An 18,219-nucleotide genomic window follows, 5' to 3' on the forward strand; every position below is an offset into this window, starting at 1 on the left:
TATATATTAATAGGCATCCACATAATGAAAGTGTTTCAAGTCTCATCATTCTTACCGTACATATAATTTTCCTATTTATACAAAAATATAAATATGTGTACAAATTTAATTTCTTCATAAATGCTAAGAATGCAGACTTCTTCATAAACTTCATGAACTTCTTCATAAATGCTAAGAATTCAGACGTTCCAGAATTGAAAACATTTTACTTACTTTCTACAAAGCATCTCATGAAAAGCCGCTATACACATCTATGATCACACAGTTTAATTTTATGAAGTTCAGATGTAGGGCTTTATAAGTTCAGAGAAAAAGCTTTAAATGCAAATAGCTGTAGATAATTCTTAACTTCTTAGTTCTGTGATAAATCCATTCACTGGGATTCATGCCTTTATATAAAATGTCCATAAGTGGATTTTTTCAGAAGTATACAAATCCCTTTATATAGGAAATCCTATGTACAGATCAACTATTTGACTAGACGTTGTATATAGACTATATTTCACATCTATTCCTTTTTCTATTCTCATCCACAGAAGGGAAAAGACAAAGAGTTTTACCTGCTCGCCACAATATTTGATGAAAATAAAAGTTATCTCTTAGATGAAAATATCAGAACATTCACTACAGAGCCTGAAAATGTGGATAAAGAGGATCCAGACTTCCAAGAGTCTAACCAGATGCACTGTAAGGGAACATTCAGTTTATAAGACAAATGTATTAAGAGTTGTTTAATTTCATTGAGCCTAAAGGATTATGGATTGTTTAAGAGAGACAAACATTTTCCCCCCAGAGTTTTGGCTACTATGTTTCATGTTTCTTTTAAAGTTAATTTCCCCCCAAAGTATTAACTATTAAAATGATTATGTTAAATTCAATTTACTAAATATTTAACAATGCCTTTTTGGTGCACTATATTGTTTAGCTATTACTAGATGTGAGACAGAAAATTCATGTATTTTTCTACTGCCAAATTAGTGGTATAGGTGGGTGGAATGTTTATTGAATTGGTTAGTTAGTTGATTGGTTGGTTGGTTGGTTGGTTGGTTGGATGGTTGGTTTTTGAAGACTGCAGGTATAGGGGGAAAGGACTGGTCTAGAATCTAGAGACGTAGACTCTGATCTGAACTGCTCTCAATATTAGCTTAATGACACTGGACAAATAATCGCCTCTTTGGCATTAGTTGCCTTAAGTCTAAAAGAAGGGGTTTAACTCAATCTTGAGATTCTTACATGAATGAGCTGCTTTATGATTAGTCCTTCACTGAGTTTCAAGAGATGGCAAGTTACAATAAGTTAAATATTCTTTTCTTTGTCACAAATGTCTTGTAGCCATAAATGGATACATGTACGGAAATCTGCCCGGACTGGATATGTGCTTAGGAGACCACATTTCATGGCATGTTCTTAGTGTGGGATCAGAAAAAGACTTACATGGAATATATTTTTCAGGAAATACCTTCACTTCCTTAGGATCAAGGGATGACACCATCCCTCTGTTTCCCCACATTTCCCAGACACTTTCTATGACACCAGATTCCTTAGGTAAGTAGTGGATATTCTCTTTCAGACAGAAACATGTCCAAATTTTGAAAAACAGTGTCTTTACATGAAGTGAATATTGTTTGTACAGAAAAAAATGAACGCATACAAATGCTTAAAAAACCTTTCCCCTGCTCCATTTAATTTATAGGAGCAGTAGTATATCATTTTCCAGGACATAAAAATAGCCTTCACCCCTCTCAGTTTTCTCTTCTTGGGCGCCAGACTCCTCACTCCTCAAAATCAACCCACACTCCTCAAAAGCAATGAAGATGCCTTGAAGAATTTGAACTTGTTTTCATTCTATTCTATTCTCCATTTCTTACTCTTCTGTGCATTTGTTTCCCAGGCCTCCCTTCTGTTCCTGTCTTCTCTCTGCCTTTGCTCTGTAGGGAAATGTTTTCACTTCAGTGAGGTTGATTGTTGACGGCAAAAAAAATTTTTTTTTTAATAATATTTTTTTTCGTTTATTTTTGAGACAGAGAGAGACAGAGCATGAATGGGGGAGGGTCAGAGAGAGGGAGACACAGAATCTGAAGCAGGCTCCAGGCTCTGAGCTGTCAGCACAGAGCCCAACGCGGGGCTCGAACTCACGGACCGCGACATCATGACCTGAGCCGAAGTCGGACGCTCAACCGACTGAGCCACCCAGTCGCCCCCAAAAATTTTTTAAAAGTCACCCCATATCAGAAAGTTGTTAGGGGTGTCAGGGCCGACCCTTGATCATCCTATAGAATAATGCTAATTTCACTCTTGAGCTCCCCCCTGCCCCTCTCTGCCTCACCCTGGATTCTCATTCCTCTTTACACTGTTCTGCCTTCTTTAATCCATAGCTCTTATCAGCTTCCAACTCCATCAAGGTTACCTGCCGTGTTTATTGCTTACCACCCTCCCAGCAAAATAAACCCTAAGGACAAGGATTTTTAACTGTTTTGTTCATTGATGTTTAGAACTATGCCTGGCATCAAGATAAATAAGTATCTGTGAAATTAATGGAAAACAAATAAGTGGACTGTTTTACTATATTACGTTTGGGGGTCTATATCCTATAGATGACTTCACAGAGAAATCTGAACGCAGAGCTTTACCCACTCATTTCTTACTTGCCTCTAGGAACTTTTAATGTGGTTTGCATGACAACAGAGCACTATCTAGGAGGCATGAAACATAAATACCACGTGAGGCAGTGTTCGGAGGCAAACCCTGATCAAACACAGTATGAGGAAGAGAAAACAATTTATATCGCAGCCAAGGAAACTGAGTGGGATTATTCTCCCAGCAGGAAGTGGGAGAAACAACTGCAGCATTTACAAGGAGAGAAGTATGGCCCTAACCCGGAAGGGTTCATTCTGGAGTCCCCCAACCTTACTTTTTCTGTCTCACACATGTGCGTGTGTGTGCACGCATTGTGTGTTTGTCTGGTGTGCCTTGTGCGTATGGCGTGCATGTGTGTGACAGGCGTGTGTACATGGTATGTGTGAGGCATGCATGTGCTTAGGATGTGTTCCACTGCAAATAACTTCACAGACTATCCGTGTGTCATTCCTTCAATTATAAGTGCCTTCAAGTCCTCCTAAATATCTGCGTCACTTACTTCTTTCTATGCTCTGTTTCTTCCTGTCTTTCTTTTCACTTCTTGCTTCCAATCTTCCTCAGGCGTGTTACCATCCAATCTCACCACATTGAGGTGTCATAAACGTAACTTCAACTACATTTAACCTTTGGCAGATTTTCTTTTTGTCTTCATTTGTTTCTGTCAATCTCTCTTCTTTTGGGAACCTCAAACTGAAGACTCTCATTTTGTATGTGTGTGTGTGTGTGTGTGTGTGTGTGTAAAATTTGATTTCTTTCTCTGACTTTCACTTACACTATTTATTCGTTTATCAAAACTAAAATTTCATCCTGAAAATATGTTTTGAAGTACAGAGTGAATAACCAACAACCTTACCAGAGTTAATTTTTTTTTTGAAGGAGAATTACTTTCCATGATAAAGAAGCCTCTAGACATTAATCAGTTGTGCTATTTCAATAAGGAGTCCTTCCACATGAGAATTTGTCTAATTTAATGGTTAAATTAACTAGCTTTGTGTGTTTTTTTGTTTTTGTTTCTATTTCCATAAAGCAAAACAAACATATATTTGGATAAAATATACCTTGGGTCCAAATACAAGAAAGTCATATACCGTCAGTATGATGATATCACATTTACGAATCAAACAAAAAGAAGTGAAGATGAAAAACATCTGGATATACTAGGTATTGACACATAAGATTGGTCTTCAGGTTTTTCTTCTTGTCTTCAGCCACTAGAGACTGTTGCAAATGTGAGGATATTGTCAACCTCCACCTTTACAGAGGAAAGTGCCTATAATTCAAACTCTAATTTGTTGATAGGCAGTTTTTTAATCAAGCAAATTGATTCAAGTGCTGTTTCACAGAAAATGAAGAGACCCATAGAAAATTAATGTGGTCAGTTTCAGATTACCTGACTTCTTACCCTGAGAACCCAAGAATTCTAGAGAGACCTTATAAGTAGCATTAGGGATCATTTCACTGATACTAAACTGAAGCCCAGAAGCCCTACAATAGTGAAGAAGGGACCTCTTTGTTTAAGTGTTTAACTTAAACACTTAAAGTGTTAATATTTAGTTTCATCTTCTGCCCAAAAGTGAGGAAAATTACAGCCCTTTCTTCTACCCTTGACAGGAAAGCTAAGGAAATTATAAGTCATCCCAATGCATGTACGTGTAATATCTCCCAAAGGCACACAGCATTTCCAGAGGTCACATGATGTTTTCATATGTCCAAAGACATTTCCATATGTTGCATAGTATTTCCAAAAGTCACATGGCATTTCCATATGCCCAAATTTTATTTGGGTCTTGATATCTGTGTGACTGTCTATTGGAGGCTATTTTCTGGTGTGGGACCCTGAGAAGATGGATTTACATGCAGTTATAGAAACTATTACTCTTCTTGGCTCCTCATTGGCCTCATGAACTTCCCTCTTTGTAACCCCAAGAAAGAGGTCTATGCTATTCAGTTCCTACTACTATTGGGTGGGCTCCTATCATTAGTAATAGCAGGTTGTTAGTTTTCACTAGGATTCTGGCTGAGTGCATCAAGATAAATAACATAATGTGACCCTCTAGATTCCATTATTATTTATACAAAAAAGGAAAAAACTTTATGGAAAAGAGAAAACAAGCATAGTGTTTGAGAAAGTGGGATGGCCATGGGGACAGAGAAAGGATGTCCCTAGGTACCACCTAGTGTCCACCAGGTATCTTCAGGGCTTTGATTTCAGTAATTATAGCACAAGTTTGAAGAGAATTCTTACCACTTAGTTCATCTCAAAACCAGAATTTTTAGTCACTGATATAATCTGCTCTAAATAGAAAGAAGATTTAAAAGAAATTTTTTACCTCCAGTTCTTGACCTGGATGGAAGGGAGAGAGAGTACAATGAAGGGATCTTCAGTCTGTGAGAAAAAAAATCACCCTTGGTCAATAAAAAGGCCTTCCAGCTCCTCCTAATTCTCCACTAAAGGGGGAAAGAATAAAAGGTTTCAATGATAAGGTTGGTCAAGAAAGAATATAAAAGATTTCACTTCTAAATTGTGTGTTTTTGTAGGCATTAACTGATGCTCACCAAAATAAGTTTTCTAGAGACTTAAATTTTCCAGGCAAAAACATGTTTTATAAATCAGCAATGATCTGTTTGTTGAAAGTGTGTTTTATTTGGCTGCGTGTTAAGGAAAAAGGATAAAAACAAGTCACTGTATAAATACTTAAGGGGACAGATGACTCATAATTTAAAATAAATAACAATTTATTGTAACATTATAACATTTTCCTTTTTATATTCCCTAGGTCCTATAATATTTCTCACTCCTGGTCAGAAACTCCGAATTATCTTTAAAAATGAAGCCTCAAGACCATATTCAATTCATGCTCATGGAGTGAAAACAAACTATTCCACTGTTGTTCCAACACAGCCAGGTAACTGCTTTGGGAGAAAGAACAGTTTCAAAGCTTTTATGCAGGACTCTATGCTAATGTTCTTTCTTAAATACTGGTGTAGTTCTACATGAGAGAGACCAGTGAACTAGTAACAAGATTCTAGAGGAGTTTGGGAGCAAGTTCCTTTCACAAGTCTTGAGTTGGCTTCCAGGATGGGTGCCATGGGCAAAACTCCCCAGTTTACACAATTCTGTCCTAGAACCACCTTCCTTCCCAGCTCTCCACCAGTCTAGCTGCCAGGTATTCTCATTCTATGCTCCACCTCTCCAATTCAAGTGCTAAAGTAGGAGTTGAATATAAGATGTAGTGTGTGAAGGAGGGGGCAGGGGAGAGAATTGAACCACTAAGAGGAAGTAAGGAACCTCATGTGCTAACGTTTCTAAGGCATCATCACTATACAGCATGCCATTCCATATGCCTCATACAAAAACAAATGCTTTTTAATATAAATGCCCAAGGAGCAGACTCTGAAATGAAAATTTGTGTGCAGATAGTGCTCTTGGGATCAAAGGCAATGGAGAGAAAGAGAAGGAAACAGAATTGGGAGGGGGAGAGGTTAGGCAGAGATGCAGCCTCAACAGAAATCACAGCCAACCGAGAAGTTCTGAAGATAGGGTGGCATTCAGCTGTCCTGAGGTAGGGTGAGAAAATTGGGCCTTTCTGTCCCTGCATCTGTCATTGCATGCAAGGTTGGGTGAGGTGGCTCTCTTCCCCCAAGGCTATCCTGAAGGGGGTAGACAGCCTATGGAGCAAACGTTCCTTCATTCTTAAAGGGGATCTGAGTGGGGCATCTGGAGTGTCTACCATATTTGCCCACCAAAACAAGTAATTCTGGGAATTGAAGGTATCACCTAAAGAGCCAAATTCAGAAAGGGAAGATATGTGGGACAGAGGGACGAAAGACAGATTTTGAAGGCGGGTGGAATATTCCCTTTTGATTTTAAAAAAGAGATGATCCCATAGTGGTGTCAACATGAATCTCCTATTAAGGGAGTTCGCAAGTCAGCACTCTTCTTATTAGTCAGAGAAGGATCACATTACCTACTTTCCACAAACACTTATGAGTACCTGCTGTGCCCAGGCACTGTGTGGTGCTTTGGAAGGGGAGGGTTGGTACTAAGTAGATTGATTGTTAACAATTTGGAAGCAGGGAGGCTAGGGATAGGAGTGGACGTGCTTGGGAAAATTAATTTAAGCCTCTGGAAGTGGCAGATGCAAGATCATTCAACAAGGGGCAGGGGTGGGAAGAGAGGTCCAAAAGAACTTTGCTGAAATAGGCAAGAATATAGGATTCAGAGTCAGTAGGGCTAATGCAAATGCTTTGGGAGCAGGGAAGAGCCACATTTGATCTATAAATTGGAAGGTTCAGAGCTGGAATTCAGAACAAGTCCGTCACATTTCAAACCCCGAGTTATCTTCACTATGGTAAATATTTGCAGAATGAATGAGTTAGATATTTAATGACTGCTATTTTTCAATGACAAAATCACTATAAGGTTTTGCTTCAGTAACCCTGAGACTGTAATGGCTAGCAGTGATGGTTACATCAACTTCACCCTGTGGCCCAAGTAATGCAACACCAATGGCTTCATTTTGCATCATCTTGTCTAATCCCTAAATTCCCATTTTATGTGCATGAGAAAACAGAAGCTCAGAAAGTGTAAACACATTGGCTAAGACCAAAAAGAACAGTAGATCCAGGAGTAGAAAACGAGGACTACACTGCCTAATATTTGTATAGCTTTAGGGTTTGCTCATTATCTGGGTTCCCATAAAAACATATGCTTTAAAAGATTCTGTTTATATACACCGTATTTGTCTGTTTTAGGAGAGATCCAAACATACATTTGGCAGATTCCTGAAAGAGCTGGTCCTGCCTCAGAAGACTTTGAGTGCATACCTTGGTTTTACTATTCAACTGTGGATGTGGTTAAGGTAAACTTTAAATCAGGTCGTGCTTTTCCTCCTATCTCCTCTTAGAAATTATAATGGAAGAAAGAAGGAATTTGTTTGTGTTAAAAAAAAAATCTTAGTTCTATGTAATCTTTCTTTTTAAGTAACCTAAATGCTGTTCAGCTTTTATTCTACATAGGTTTGCATTTTTCACAAGCAAAATCATTGCATTATGATTACTTAGATTCGTGATACTTTCCGAAATGCCACTGTGAGTTGAAAATATAATAATATCCTCCTCTTTGTTTCATTGGCTAGGATTTGGATTACAGAAAACAAAGTATGGAATTTAAAATTCTCTGATTTAATGAGAAATAGACACATACACATGTATATTTTTTTAAAACCATCAACTCTGGAGTTCAGTTTATTTGCATTTAACAACAACAACAAAAGTTTCCTCTCCAAACTTTTAGTTATTTTGGCCCTCTCTCTGCCTAGCACAAGAATCTACGCAGACATTCAACCCAAAACCAAAATGAGTATAAACAAACCAAGGCTCCCAGCTGAAAGTGGCTGTGGGGGCAGAGGCATCACAGGAGAAAGGATCCAAGACCTTTATACTGCCAACCAACTCCAATGCCAAGAAATTCTAATTAAAAGCAAAGCTCTGGGTTTTGTTTTTGTGTTGTTTTTTTTTTTTTAATTAAAATTTCAAAAATGGAGCTAAATCCACTGAGGAATGTGTCTGAAATCCCTTTTAGGAATTAGCTATTCTCTTTAGACTTCAACTCGAATGAGTGGGATGACAATTTTTCCTTAATCAAGGATTTAACATGTCAAACATTTTACTCTTTACTCTCAGGCTTAGAATCCTAATAACTAAAAACTCAGCATCTGACCTCACTAGAACTAACCTTTGATTCTACCCGTTTCACTGGTTGGGGGAAATTTTTAGTTCTGGGCACAGTTAATAATCTTGCTTTCCCTCTTCAGGATCTTAACAGTGGACTGGTAGGTCCTTTGATAGTATGTCGCAAAAACGCCAATGCCACCTTAGTTCACCGTGTTCTCCACTTCATGATTTTTGACGAGAACAGATCCTGGTACTTTGAAGAAAACATCAATACCTATTCTTCAGAACCAAACAAAGTAGACAGGAATGATAATACTTTTTACCTCAGCAACCAAATGCACGGTAATGTCCACTCACTGACTCATCATCTGTGGTCCATAGGTTGTTTTCCACAAAGGAAAAAATGAAGGTTCACATTTGTCAAACTCAGCACCTCAGAGAAGATAGTCATGTAGAGCTGTTGTGCAGATCATGTGGACCAGGGGTTGGCAAACTATTTTTCAGAAACGGCCAGACAGTACAGAATTTAAGCTTGGAAACTGTACAGTCTCTACCATAAGCTATTTTCTACTCTGCCATGGAGCACAGAGTTACCCGTAGACAGGATGTCAATAAATGGATGTGGCTATAAGCCAACAAAACTTCATTTATGGACACTGAAATTTGTATTTCATATAATTTTCCCATGTCAGGAAATATTCTTTTTTGTTTTTGTTTTCAACCATTTAGAACTTTAAACCTATTACTCATGGGCCATAGAAAAACAGGCAGTGAGTGGGCTGGATCTGGCCTAAGGGCTGTAGACTTAACAGCGTGGTAAATTCCAGTGCCTCTGGAGCCATGTGGGCGGGTGATGTAAAACCAAGAATACCAGTTATAATTTCTGAAGGGCTTTACTACCCACATTTCTAAGTATTTTACTGGGATGAACACAGGTAGAGGTGGGGCTTGAGGCACACTGGAGAGCACATGGCCCCACCTGATTTTCCCACCAGGCAGAGCTTTCAAACACCCCACGCTCATCAACCAAAATTCTTCTATAGTTTGGTTATGATTAGGCATGTCCAGTTTATGTCTTCCCTCCCATCTAGAATCATAGTAATGAGACAATTGTTCAAATAAAAAGCACATACACAATCTCAATCATAGTCATACTCAGACTTCTGGTCCCAGTCCTTCCACCTGAGCAAACTAGGGGGTACGACTACATAAAGGATCTTCAAGTAAGGCAAACCCAAATGTGATCTTTTTCAATTTCTTCATCCCCCCGGCCCCAAACATATATAGAAAATTTAAAATTAACTCAAGGACTGCATCCTTGCTACCCATAATCGTTTAATAAGCCTCATAGAGGGCTTGGAGTTCCCTACTGAGTGCTAAGGAGATACAAAGGCCCATAAGATGAGGCATCTCTCTCAAGTTGTTCACAGCACAGGGGCAGCAGACTTGTGCATTGTTACAACGCAAGGCTGACCTTGGGGGGATGCTGAAACAGAAATATAAACACAGTGCTGTGTTTTAAATTCCAATTTGGAAGAAAGGCTTCATGAAAGGGAGGGGACTTTCTAGTTGAGTATTTAAAGATGCACGGGAGTCTGTTGAGTAGAAAGGCAGGGGAATGACATTCCGTGTAGATGGAAGAATAGGAACTAAGAGAGAAAGAAAAGAGAAAGCCAACAGGATTGTGCAAGACCTTGAATAGCCTGTTAAGAATTTAGACTCCATCTAAACTGGGGTTTCTCAAGCTTGCCACTATTCATATTTTCTGTCTGATAACTATTGGGGGTGCTCTCCTGTGTATCGTGAGATGTTTAGCAGCATCCATACCCTTTGCCCCTGGGAAGCCAGTAACACCTTCCCACAAGTTGTGCAACACAAAATGTCCCCAGGCATTGCCAAATGTTCCCTGCAGGACAAAATCCTCTTAAGAACCACTGTGCTAAAGGCAGCAAGGGCACTGAGTGAGGGAACAATAGAAATAGTTGTGAACCACAGGGACAGCTCTGGCAGTCAACTAGGAGTGTGTGTTCCAGGTATAGTCCATGGAATAGCAGCATCAGCATCACTTGGGAGCTTGTTAGAAATGCAGACTTTCAAGCTAAACAGACCTAGTAAATCATAATCTGAATTTTAACAAGATAGGCCAGGCCACATACACATTAAAGTCTGAGAAGCACTGTCTAAAGCAGAGTCTCCTAGTTGTTTCTAGAATATCCCTCCATCAGCTAAAAGGATTAGAACCCAACTCCATAGATATATGGTCATAAATTATGTATTTGTACCTTTACATTAATGCATTTTTGGCATTTCAAAAGATGAACACAAAATAGAAGGGTAAAAAAGGAGGATATATTTATAAAACACATATAACTAAATTAATATTTTCTTCCTATTACCCTTTGGAAACCACACCTATAGAGGATTAGACAGAGGGAAAGACGAAAGGCCTGGACCTCAGTCAATGGACATTCTAGTCATACCAGTGACAGATCACAAAAGTCTGACTTGGAGCAGTTAAAGAGGAACACACTCAATTTCAAAGCATCTTGTGATCATCTTAAATATACTTTAAATATGTAGACATCTTTAAGTATCCATCAATTCAAGTATTCTTAGTTGTGAAATATTCTAGTTCAACCTAATTATGTTAAAGCAAAGTCAGTGCCTCATTTCTTCAGGCAAGGAAAACTCTAGAGTTAGACTTATCCATGAATGGATGGCTTGGTCACATTTAACAGCTTCCTTAGGCTGACTTTAAAATCCTCATGGCCTCTGAAAACATCCGTGATACTTCTATAAGGTGTTTTTAAAAGAAGCCTACATTATTTAAAACCTTTGTTGAATATAATAAGTTGTGTCCCTCCACAGCAATTAATGGAAGAATGTATGGAAACAACCAAGGTCTGACGTTCCATGTTGGGGATGAAGTGAATTGGTATCTGATTGGCATGGGGAATGAATTTGACCTGCACACGGTTCACTTTCATGGCCACAGCTTTGAATACACGGTAAGAATCCTGGACAGCTTCGTTTAATTATTGTGGTGTCTGGTAAAGTAGTCATTGGGGCAGCATGCCAGGATAACAGGACTAGAAAGGAAATGACTAAGCCAGAACTGAAATTCAGTATCTACAATCTATACTATATCAGGTGCATGTAAATAATTATACATTCAGCTCTTTGTCCCCTACGAACACTCAATAAATGCTTGTGAATGCATGACGTGCCTTTATTACTCTAATCTGGTGTCACTTGTTAGGTAAATAAGACTTCTATAATCACCTTTAGTTTCACCCTTTATATCCCAACTTTTTTTTCCAAACCCTCAGTAACATAAAAGAAAAACACTTTGAACACTCATACACATCTTACCACATTTTCTCTCTCTCTCTCTTAGTTTTCTGAACCAAACTTCAGAGCTTGCTTCAGATTCTGTCTCCCTCTCTCTCTTCCCCTCCCTCACTCACACTCTGTCTTTCTCTTTCTCTCTCAAAAATAAACATTAAAAAATAAAAGTATCACCTTCCTCTTGTAATTAATAAGTAATGTGTGAAGTGATTTTTTTTTCACATATTTTATTCTCCAATCATATTTCACCTTGTAGCTTTAAGAAGGATTCACTGATGATTCTTGCTGGAATCAAATTTTACAGTGGGAGTTACAAATGGTAACTTTCTACATCTATCATTCCTTCACTAAGGTAAATTGCAAACATCACGACTCTTCACCCCTAAATACTAAAGCCATATGCATCCTAATACTAAGGAGAATCTCTGCCCCACCACAATAACACTATCACGCCTCCAATGTTAACATTAATTCAGTAATATAAGCTAACATATGGTCCATTCAAATATCCCCAATATCCCCAATAGTCCCCAATATGCTCTTTATAACTTTTTTTTTTTTAAACCAGGATCTAATTATTTATACATAGCATTTGGTTGTCATTGTCTTATCTTTCCTAAAAGAAGAGACCTTTATTTTTTTTTCTCAATCCTTCATGCCATTTCATTCTTGGAGGGTCCAGGCCAGTTTTATAAAATGTCCCATATTCTACCTTGGTCTGATGGTCTCCTCATAATTGGATCCATGTTAAACATTCTTGACATGGACACTGCATATGTGATATTATGTGCTTCACAGGCATCACATCAGGAGGTGCATGATGTCAATACGTGCTGACACTGATGAGGCTTTTTTGATAACTTTATTATGGTGATGCCTACCCTTTCTCTCCATTTTAAAAGTATTATCTTGGGGCATGGGTATCTCCGTTGGTTAAGCATCTGAACTCAGCTCAGGTCATGATCTCACAGTTCATGGGTTTGAGCCCTGCATGAGGCTCTGTGCTGACAGCTCAGGGCCTGGAGTCTGCTTCAGGTTCTCGGTCTCCCTCTCTCTCTTCCCCTCCTCCACTCACACTCTGTCTTTCTCTCTTTCTCTCTCAAAAATAAACATTAAAAAATAAGAGTATCACCTTCCTCTTGTAATTAATAAGTAATCTGTGAAGTGAATTTTTTTTACATATTTTATTCTCCAACTGTATTTCACCTTGTAGCTTTAAGAAGGATTCATTGATGATTCTTGCTGGAATCGAATTTTACAGTGGGAGTTACAAATGGTAACTACATCTATCATTCCTTCGGCATTTGTTAAGAAAATAAAAATGTGGAATTAGGTGATAATTGACTTTATGGTAACTTGTTTTTTTATAATTATCTCCATCTTTTTCCACTTTATGTAGTCTTAGTCTCTTTATATCTGTCAGAATTGCTTTCTCCCACCCCACAAGTCATCCTCTTTACAATTATTTCTTTACTGACCACTTTTGCCTGGCCATTTCTCTAATTTATTACATTTTGAGTTTTACCCTTCCCCTTTGCAGTGTCCAAGTCAGTGTCATGTATTTGCTTAGGGAGAATTTTCTTTAGCTCTTCATCCTTATCTCTTAGATAAATATTAATGCACAATTGAGGGCTAATTATGCATTTGACACCAGAAACATTTAGTCTAGCCACTTGGCATAACACAGTCCATTTTTTGGCATCGATAAAAGTTTCAGATAAAGCTTTCCTGGATTCCAGATGTGTATTATGTTTGTGGTTTCTTTATTGCTCAGGGCCTGTTAGACTAATTGAACGAATGCGCTTGACTTGATTTGCACAAAGCTTTATTGGTGTGCTGCTTTCTTTTCTGTCCTTTAATGAACAAATGTATTCCTCTCGAACCTATTTGTTTTGGCTTTAAAGCTATTTTTTTTTTTTTTATTCTGGGGGATTTTATATGACAAAGTAGACAGAATAATATAATGAATTCCTTTACCCACCACCCAGGCTCAACAATCTCATGACCTTCCTATACTTCCATCTACATTCCCCGTATTTTTGAAGGAAAAGCCTAGGTATTAGGCTTGTTATTCATAACTGTTTATATTAGACACTTTAAAAATTAGAACAAAAGAGAGAGATTTAAGCTCTGGTTATAGTTTTTTTTTTACAGTACATTTGATGTTCAGTTCAGATCAGTTCAGTTCAGCAAATGCCTCTGACATTTCTAGAACCATGCCGAGTGTTGTGTGGATAAGAGGAAATCAAAGAGTTAGCTTTCAGGGGCTAGCTCTACACAAATGATCGTACCATAAGGCATCAAATTAAGTGCAATTTATGGTAACATTCCTCTAATGATAATTAAAGCTAACCTTTATTAAGTGCTTCTTATGTGCCAAATACTATGCTTAGTTCTTTGCATGGATTGCTCATCCAACCTTCAGAGATAGGGACTATTTTGTCACCATTTTATAAGGGAATGAAATGAAGGATTAGCAAGGTAAAGAACTTTCCTATAAACAATAAGTGGTAGAAGTGGGACTTGAACCCCCATCTCTCACTCCAGAGTCCCTTACTCTTTTAAGTTTATTTATTATTTATATTGAGAAAGGGCATGTGCACAGGAGAGGGGCAGAGTGGGGGGGGGTGGGTGGGCGCGGCAGAGAATCCCAAGCTGTGCTGTCAGCACAGAGCCCAGCCCCATGCTTGATCCAACAACTGTGAGCTCTTAACCTGAGCTTTGAAATCAAGAGCCGATGCTTAACCGACTGAGCTACCCAGGTGCCCCTAGAGTCCCTTATCCATACGCTTCACAAAGCTGCTCTTTTCAAAACAATTCTATTAAATTGAAGAAACAAAATGAACAAAGAAAAAAAAAAGAAACAAACAAAAAATGAGACTCTTAAACACAGAGAACAACTGGTGTTTGCCAGAGGGGAAATAGTTGGGAGGATAAGGGAAATCAAGGAGATTGAGACTACACGATGAGCACTGAGAAATGTAGAGAATTGTTGAATCACTATATTGTACACCTCAAACTAATATAACACCCTACGTTAATTATACTTGAGTTAAAAGAAAAGAGACTAATCCTATTACCTAATCCTATTAAAAGAGTAATAATACCACAAAGCTTAGTACCAGCTGCTGTCAGCTCTAGCCATTCACCCTAAACCTATCACAGATGATCACATGTAGCCTTCCCCCCCTGGAGGTGGAATTTAGTTATTCCAGCAGTAATGCAGCCTCTGAGCTTTACTCCCTGGAACTCCTGGGTATAGCAGAGCAGCCCTCTGGAGTTACTCACTTGGTCTTGGAACAGTCAGTCAGTCACCTGTTTCCTAAGAATATGGTCTCCCTTGGTGCCAGGGCTCCAGGTACATAATGCACACTTACTGGTGCCTAGGACATTGTCCATTCTTAGTTAAAATTGGTTCATATCGTTCTCTGCATTTTCTAACATCTTAGAAATGTATCCATGTGACCCATATTGTCACCATAGATGCCAAATTAATCTTCTTAAATAACAATGACTCAGGCCCCCACTTTGCAGCCAGGGGGAAACAGCTTTGCCTCCTTCCTCTCTATTCTCCAATATCTCCAGGGACTTTTGAGAGCCTAAGTTTCTAGTCACCTCCCACTCTCACTCCCTGCTTCCATTCATCTCCCTTGCCTCTCGCCTCCCTCCTGTGGCTGGTATTTTCTCATCTCTGTGCAGCTCCAGAGTGGGACACATCTCCATTTCCTCTGACTCCCCTTAACAACCACAAAAACTAGGCCATTATGGGTCATAGACTCTTAGTGAAAGGTTTGAGATAGATGAATTCTTTTTTTCCCCAATACTCCACAATAAAACATTTACCATGTGACATCAGACACCCCTGTCTTCAGTCATCCCTCTGCTATGCATCATCGAGAAATACTGGCCCTGCAGCTCTTTCTCTCACCCTCAGGACTTCTTTCCCCACACTCTTCCTCTCCAGACTTGCTTGACATCTGTTCTCTCCTCAAATTATTCCAGACTCCATCTTGAACTGCATTCTTCAACATGCCCCCATCCTTCAAATACCTCTCATTGCATTGTAGAGAGCACTTCATCTCCTTCCTAGGCTCTTCCAAATCCATCCTAATCCAGCCAGGCCAGGCCCCAGGGCTTTATCTTTCAAAATCAAAGTAGCTCGCAAAGGAGGTGGTCTCCTAAACATCCGGTTCTCTGCTTAGGAGAAAAAAGAGCCCCTAAGGCCCTTAGTCTTCAGCCCCTGGCCCCAGAAAGCAGATGAGCTTCTCTCCTTCCTGTAGCCCTGAGGTTTCCTGATTAGCTACACCTCAAGGAATGATCATCATGTCACTAATGTCCTTAGTTAGAAATATTTCTGTGAAAACTTTTGGTATTTGTAAGACCAGATGTTGTCTGAAATCTAAAGCATTCTTCTGCAGGAAATGCTGACAAGGTATCTGACACTGATAATGACATGAGGTCCCTTCAGACTGAGATATTTCTCTGTGGCCTGTCCCTGAAATGTTCTCAGACTTGCTTTTCCTCTAAACCCTCAATTGTACTCAGAGGAGAAATGCAATGTCACCTAATGCTTTCCAATTGTCATCTAACAAAGTATATTAGAATTGATCAAATGTGTAAGTGACTAATCTCTTTTATAAGTTATTTTATGGTGTTTTGTCTCCTTATTGAGGATGCGGGACTGTATCGCTCTGATGTTTATGACCTTCCTCCTGGAGTATATCAGACTGTAAAAATGTATCCAAGAGATGTTGGCACCTGGTTATTTCATTGCCATGTTAGTGTTCACATTGAGGCTGGAATGGAAAGCACTTACACTGTAATCAGATGAAAAGGTAAGCCAACTTAATTTGAAGCGATCATATTTAAATAAATTCTATGTTTATATAAGGATATCTTATCCGTTGAACATTTACATGATGTGAAATGCTACTCATTCATTTAAAGGTTACTGTTTTGAGATGACCAAGAAATTCTGGTTTTATCCTCTTCTCAAATTTAGGCAACTGTTTCTGATCTGATTAAAGGTACTCTAGAGTTAAATATACTATTTCCAGATTCATGTAATATATGCATAAGGATTTGAACACACACAATTTATAGAAAATTAAACACAAGTGACTATTGAGCTTATAAAGATATGTAACTTTGCTAATAATCAATATCACTTAAAATTGCATTTAACAACAGTAAGATACATTTTTCGAATAAGAAAGTTATTGATATTAGGCTATATATATATATATATAGCCTATACTTTGGTATAAGTGTGAAGGCTTTCGACAGCTCTTGAAAAAAACTAAATAATGATTATATATTATTTCATATTCCAGTAATACTTTATTTCTTCTCATTCCCATCTTCCCCTTTCTCCAACACATTTTACTAACAACTTAAGGATTAAAATATTATCTTTGTTTCTGATTTTTCATCAGCTCCTTGGTTACTTAGGCCATTACCCATTGGTCTCTCGATAGAATGATTGTAATATTTCAATGCAGTTACTTCTTAGAACATTATGAAACATTCTTTTCCACAGCATAAATATCCTTCTGATATGAAGATAGTCCATGAGCAGACCTACAGCGGCTGAAGAAGAAACACCAGGGATGAAGGAATCTAGAAGGGCCTGATTGAAGACTTTCATGGCAATCTACTAGGGAAACTGGCTGGAAATAAACTTTTTTGGCCAACTTTGTATGTGAGCTGTTTCCTCTTTTTTTTTTTTTTTAATTTACATCTAAGTTGGTTACCATATAGTGCAACAATGATTTCAGGAGTAGATTACTTAATGCCCCTTACCCATTTAGCCCATCCCCCCTCCCACAACCCCTCCAGTAACCCTCTGTTTGTTCTCCATATTTATGAGTCTCTTCTGTTTTGTCTCCCTCCCTGTTTTTATATTATTTTTGCTTCCCTTCCCTTATGTTCATCTGTTTGTATCTTAAAGTCCTCATATGAGTGAAGTCATATGATACTTGTCTTTCTCTGACTGACTAATTTCGCTTAGCATAATGCCCTCTAGTTTCATCCACATAGTTGCAAATGGCAAGATTTCATTCTTTTTGATTGCTGAGTAATACTTCATTGTATATACATACCACATCTTCTTTATCCATTCATCCATTGATGAACATTTGGGCTCTTTCCATACTTTGGCTATTGTTGATAGTGCTGCTATAAATATTGGGGTGCATGTGCCCCTTCAAAACAGCACACTTGTATCTCTTGGATAAATACCTAGTAGTGCAATTGCTGGGTCGTAGGGTAGTTCTACTTTTAATTTTTCAAGGAACCTTCATACTGTTTTCCCGAGTGGCTGCCCCAGTTTTCATTCCCACCGGCAGGGCAAAAGAGATCCTCTTTCTCCACATCCTTGCCAACATCTGTTGTTGCCTGGGTTGTTAATGTTAGCCATTCTGACAGGTGTGAGGTGGTATCTCATTGTGCTTTTGATTTGTATTTCCCCGATGATGAGTGATGTGGAGCATTTTCTCATGTGTTGGTTGGCCATCTGGATGTCTTCTTTGGAGAAGTGTCTATTTATGTCTTTTGCCC

The 18,219-nt window shown here is 38.5% G+C and overlaps 1 protein-coding gene across 1 annotated transcript in view; it reads left to right on the top strand.

The window, feature by feature from the left end:
* Window positions 1-17,359, top strand: part of LOC123611420 (ceruloplasmin-like) — a 29,459-nt gene extending 12,100 nt beyond the window's left edge. Inside the window, exons 10-19 of the mRNA XM_045503316.1 lie at window positions 537-687; window positions 1,333-1,545; window positions 2,656-2,863; window positions 3,665-3,798; window positions 5,415-5,543; window positions 7,393-7,499; window positions 8,454-8,655; window positions 11,182-11,321; window positions 16,334-16,496; window positions 17,201-17,359. Coding sequence (XP_045359272.1) covers window positions 537-687; window positions 1,333-1,545; window positions 2,656-2,863; window positions 3,665-3,798; window positions 5,415-5,543; window positions 7,393-7,499; window positions 8,454-8,655; window positions 11,182-11,321; window positions 16,334-16,492 — 1,443 coding nt within the window. The 3' untranslated portion in view covers window positions 16,493-16,496; window positions 17,201-17,359. The remainder of the gene's footprint in view (window positions 1-536; window positions 688-1,332; window positions 1,546-2,655; window positions 2,864-3,664; window positions 3,799-5,414; window positions 5,544-7,392; window positions 7,500-8,453; window positions 8,656-11,181; window positions 11,322-16,333; window positions 16,497-17,200) is intronic.
* Window positions 17,360-18,219: the final 860 nt, after the last annotated feature.

Source organism: Leopardus geoffroyi, chromosome C2, assembly GCF_018350155.1.
Source record: "Leopardus geoffroyi isolate Oge1 chromosome C2, O.geoffroyi_Oge1_pat1.0, whole genome shotgun sequence".
Taxonomy (NCBI): Eukaryota; Metazoa; Chordata; class Mammalia; order Carnivora; family Felidae; genus Leopardus; species Leopardus geoffroyi.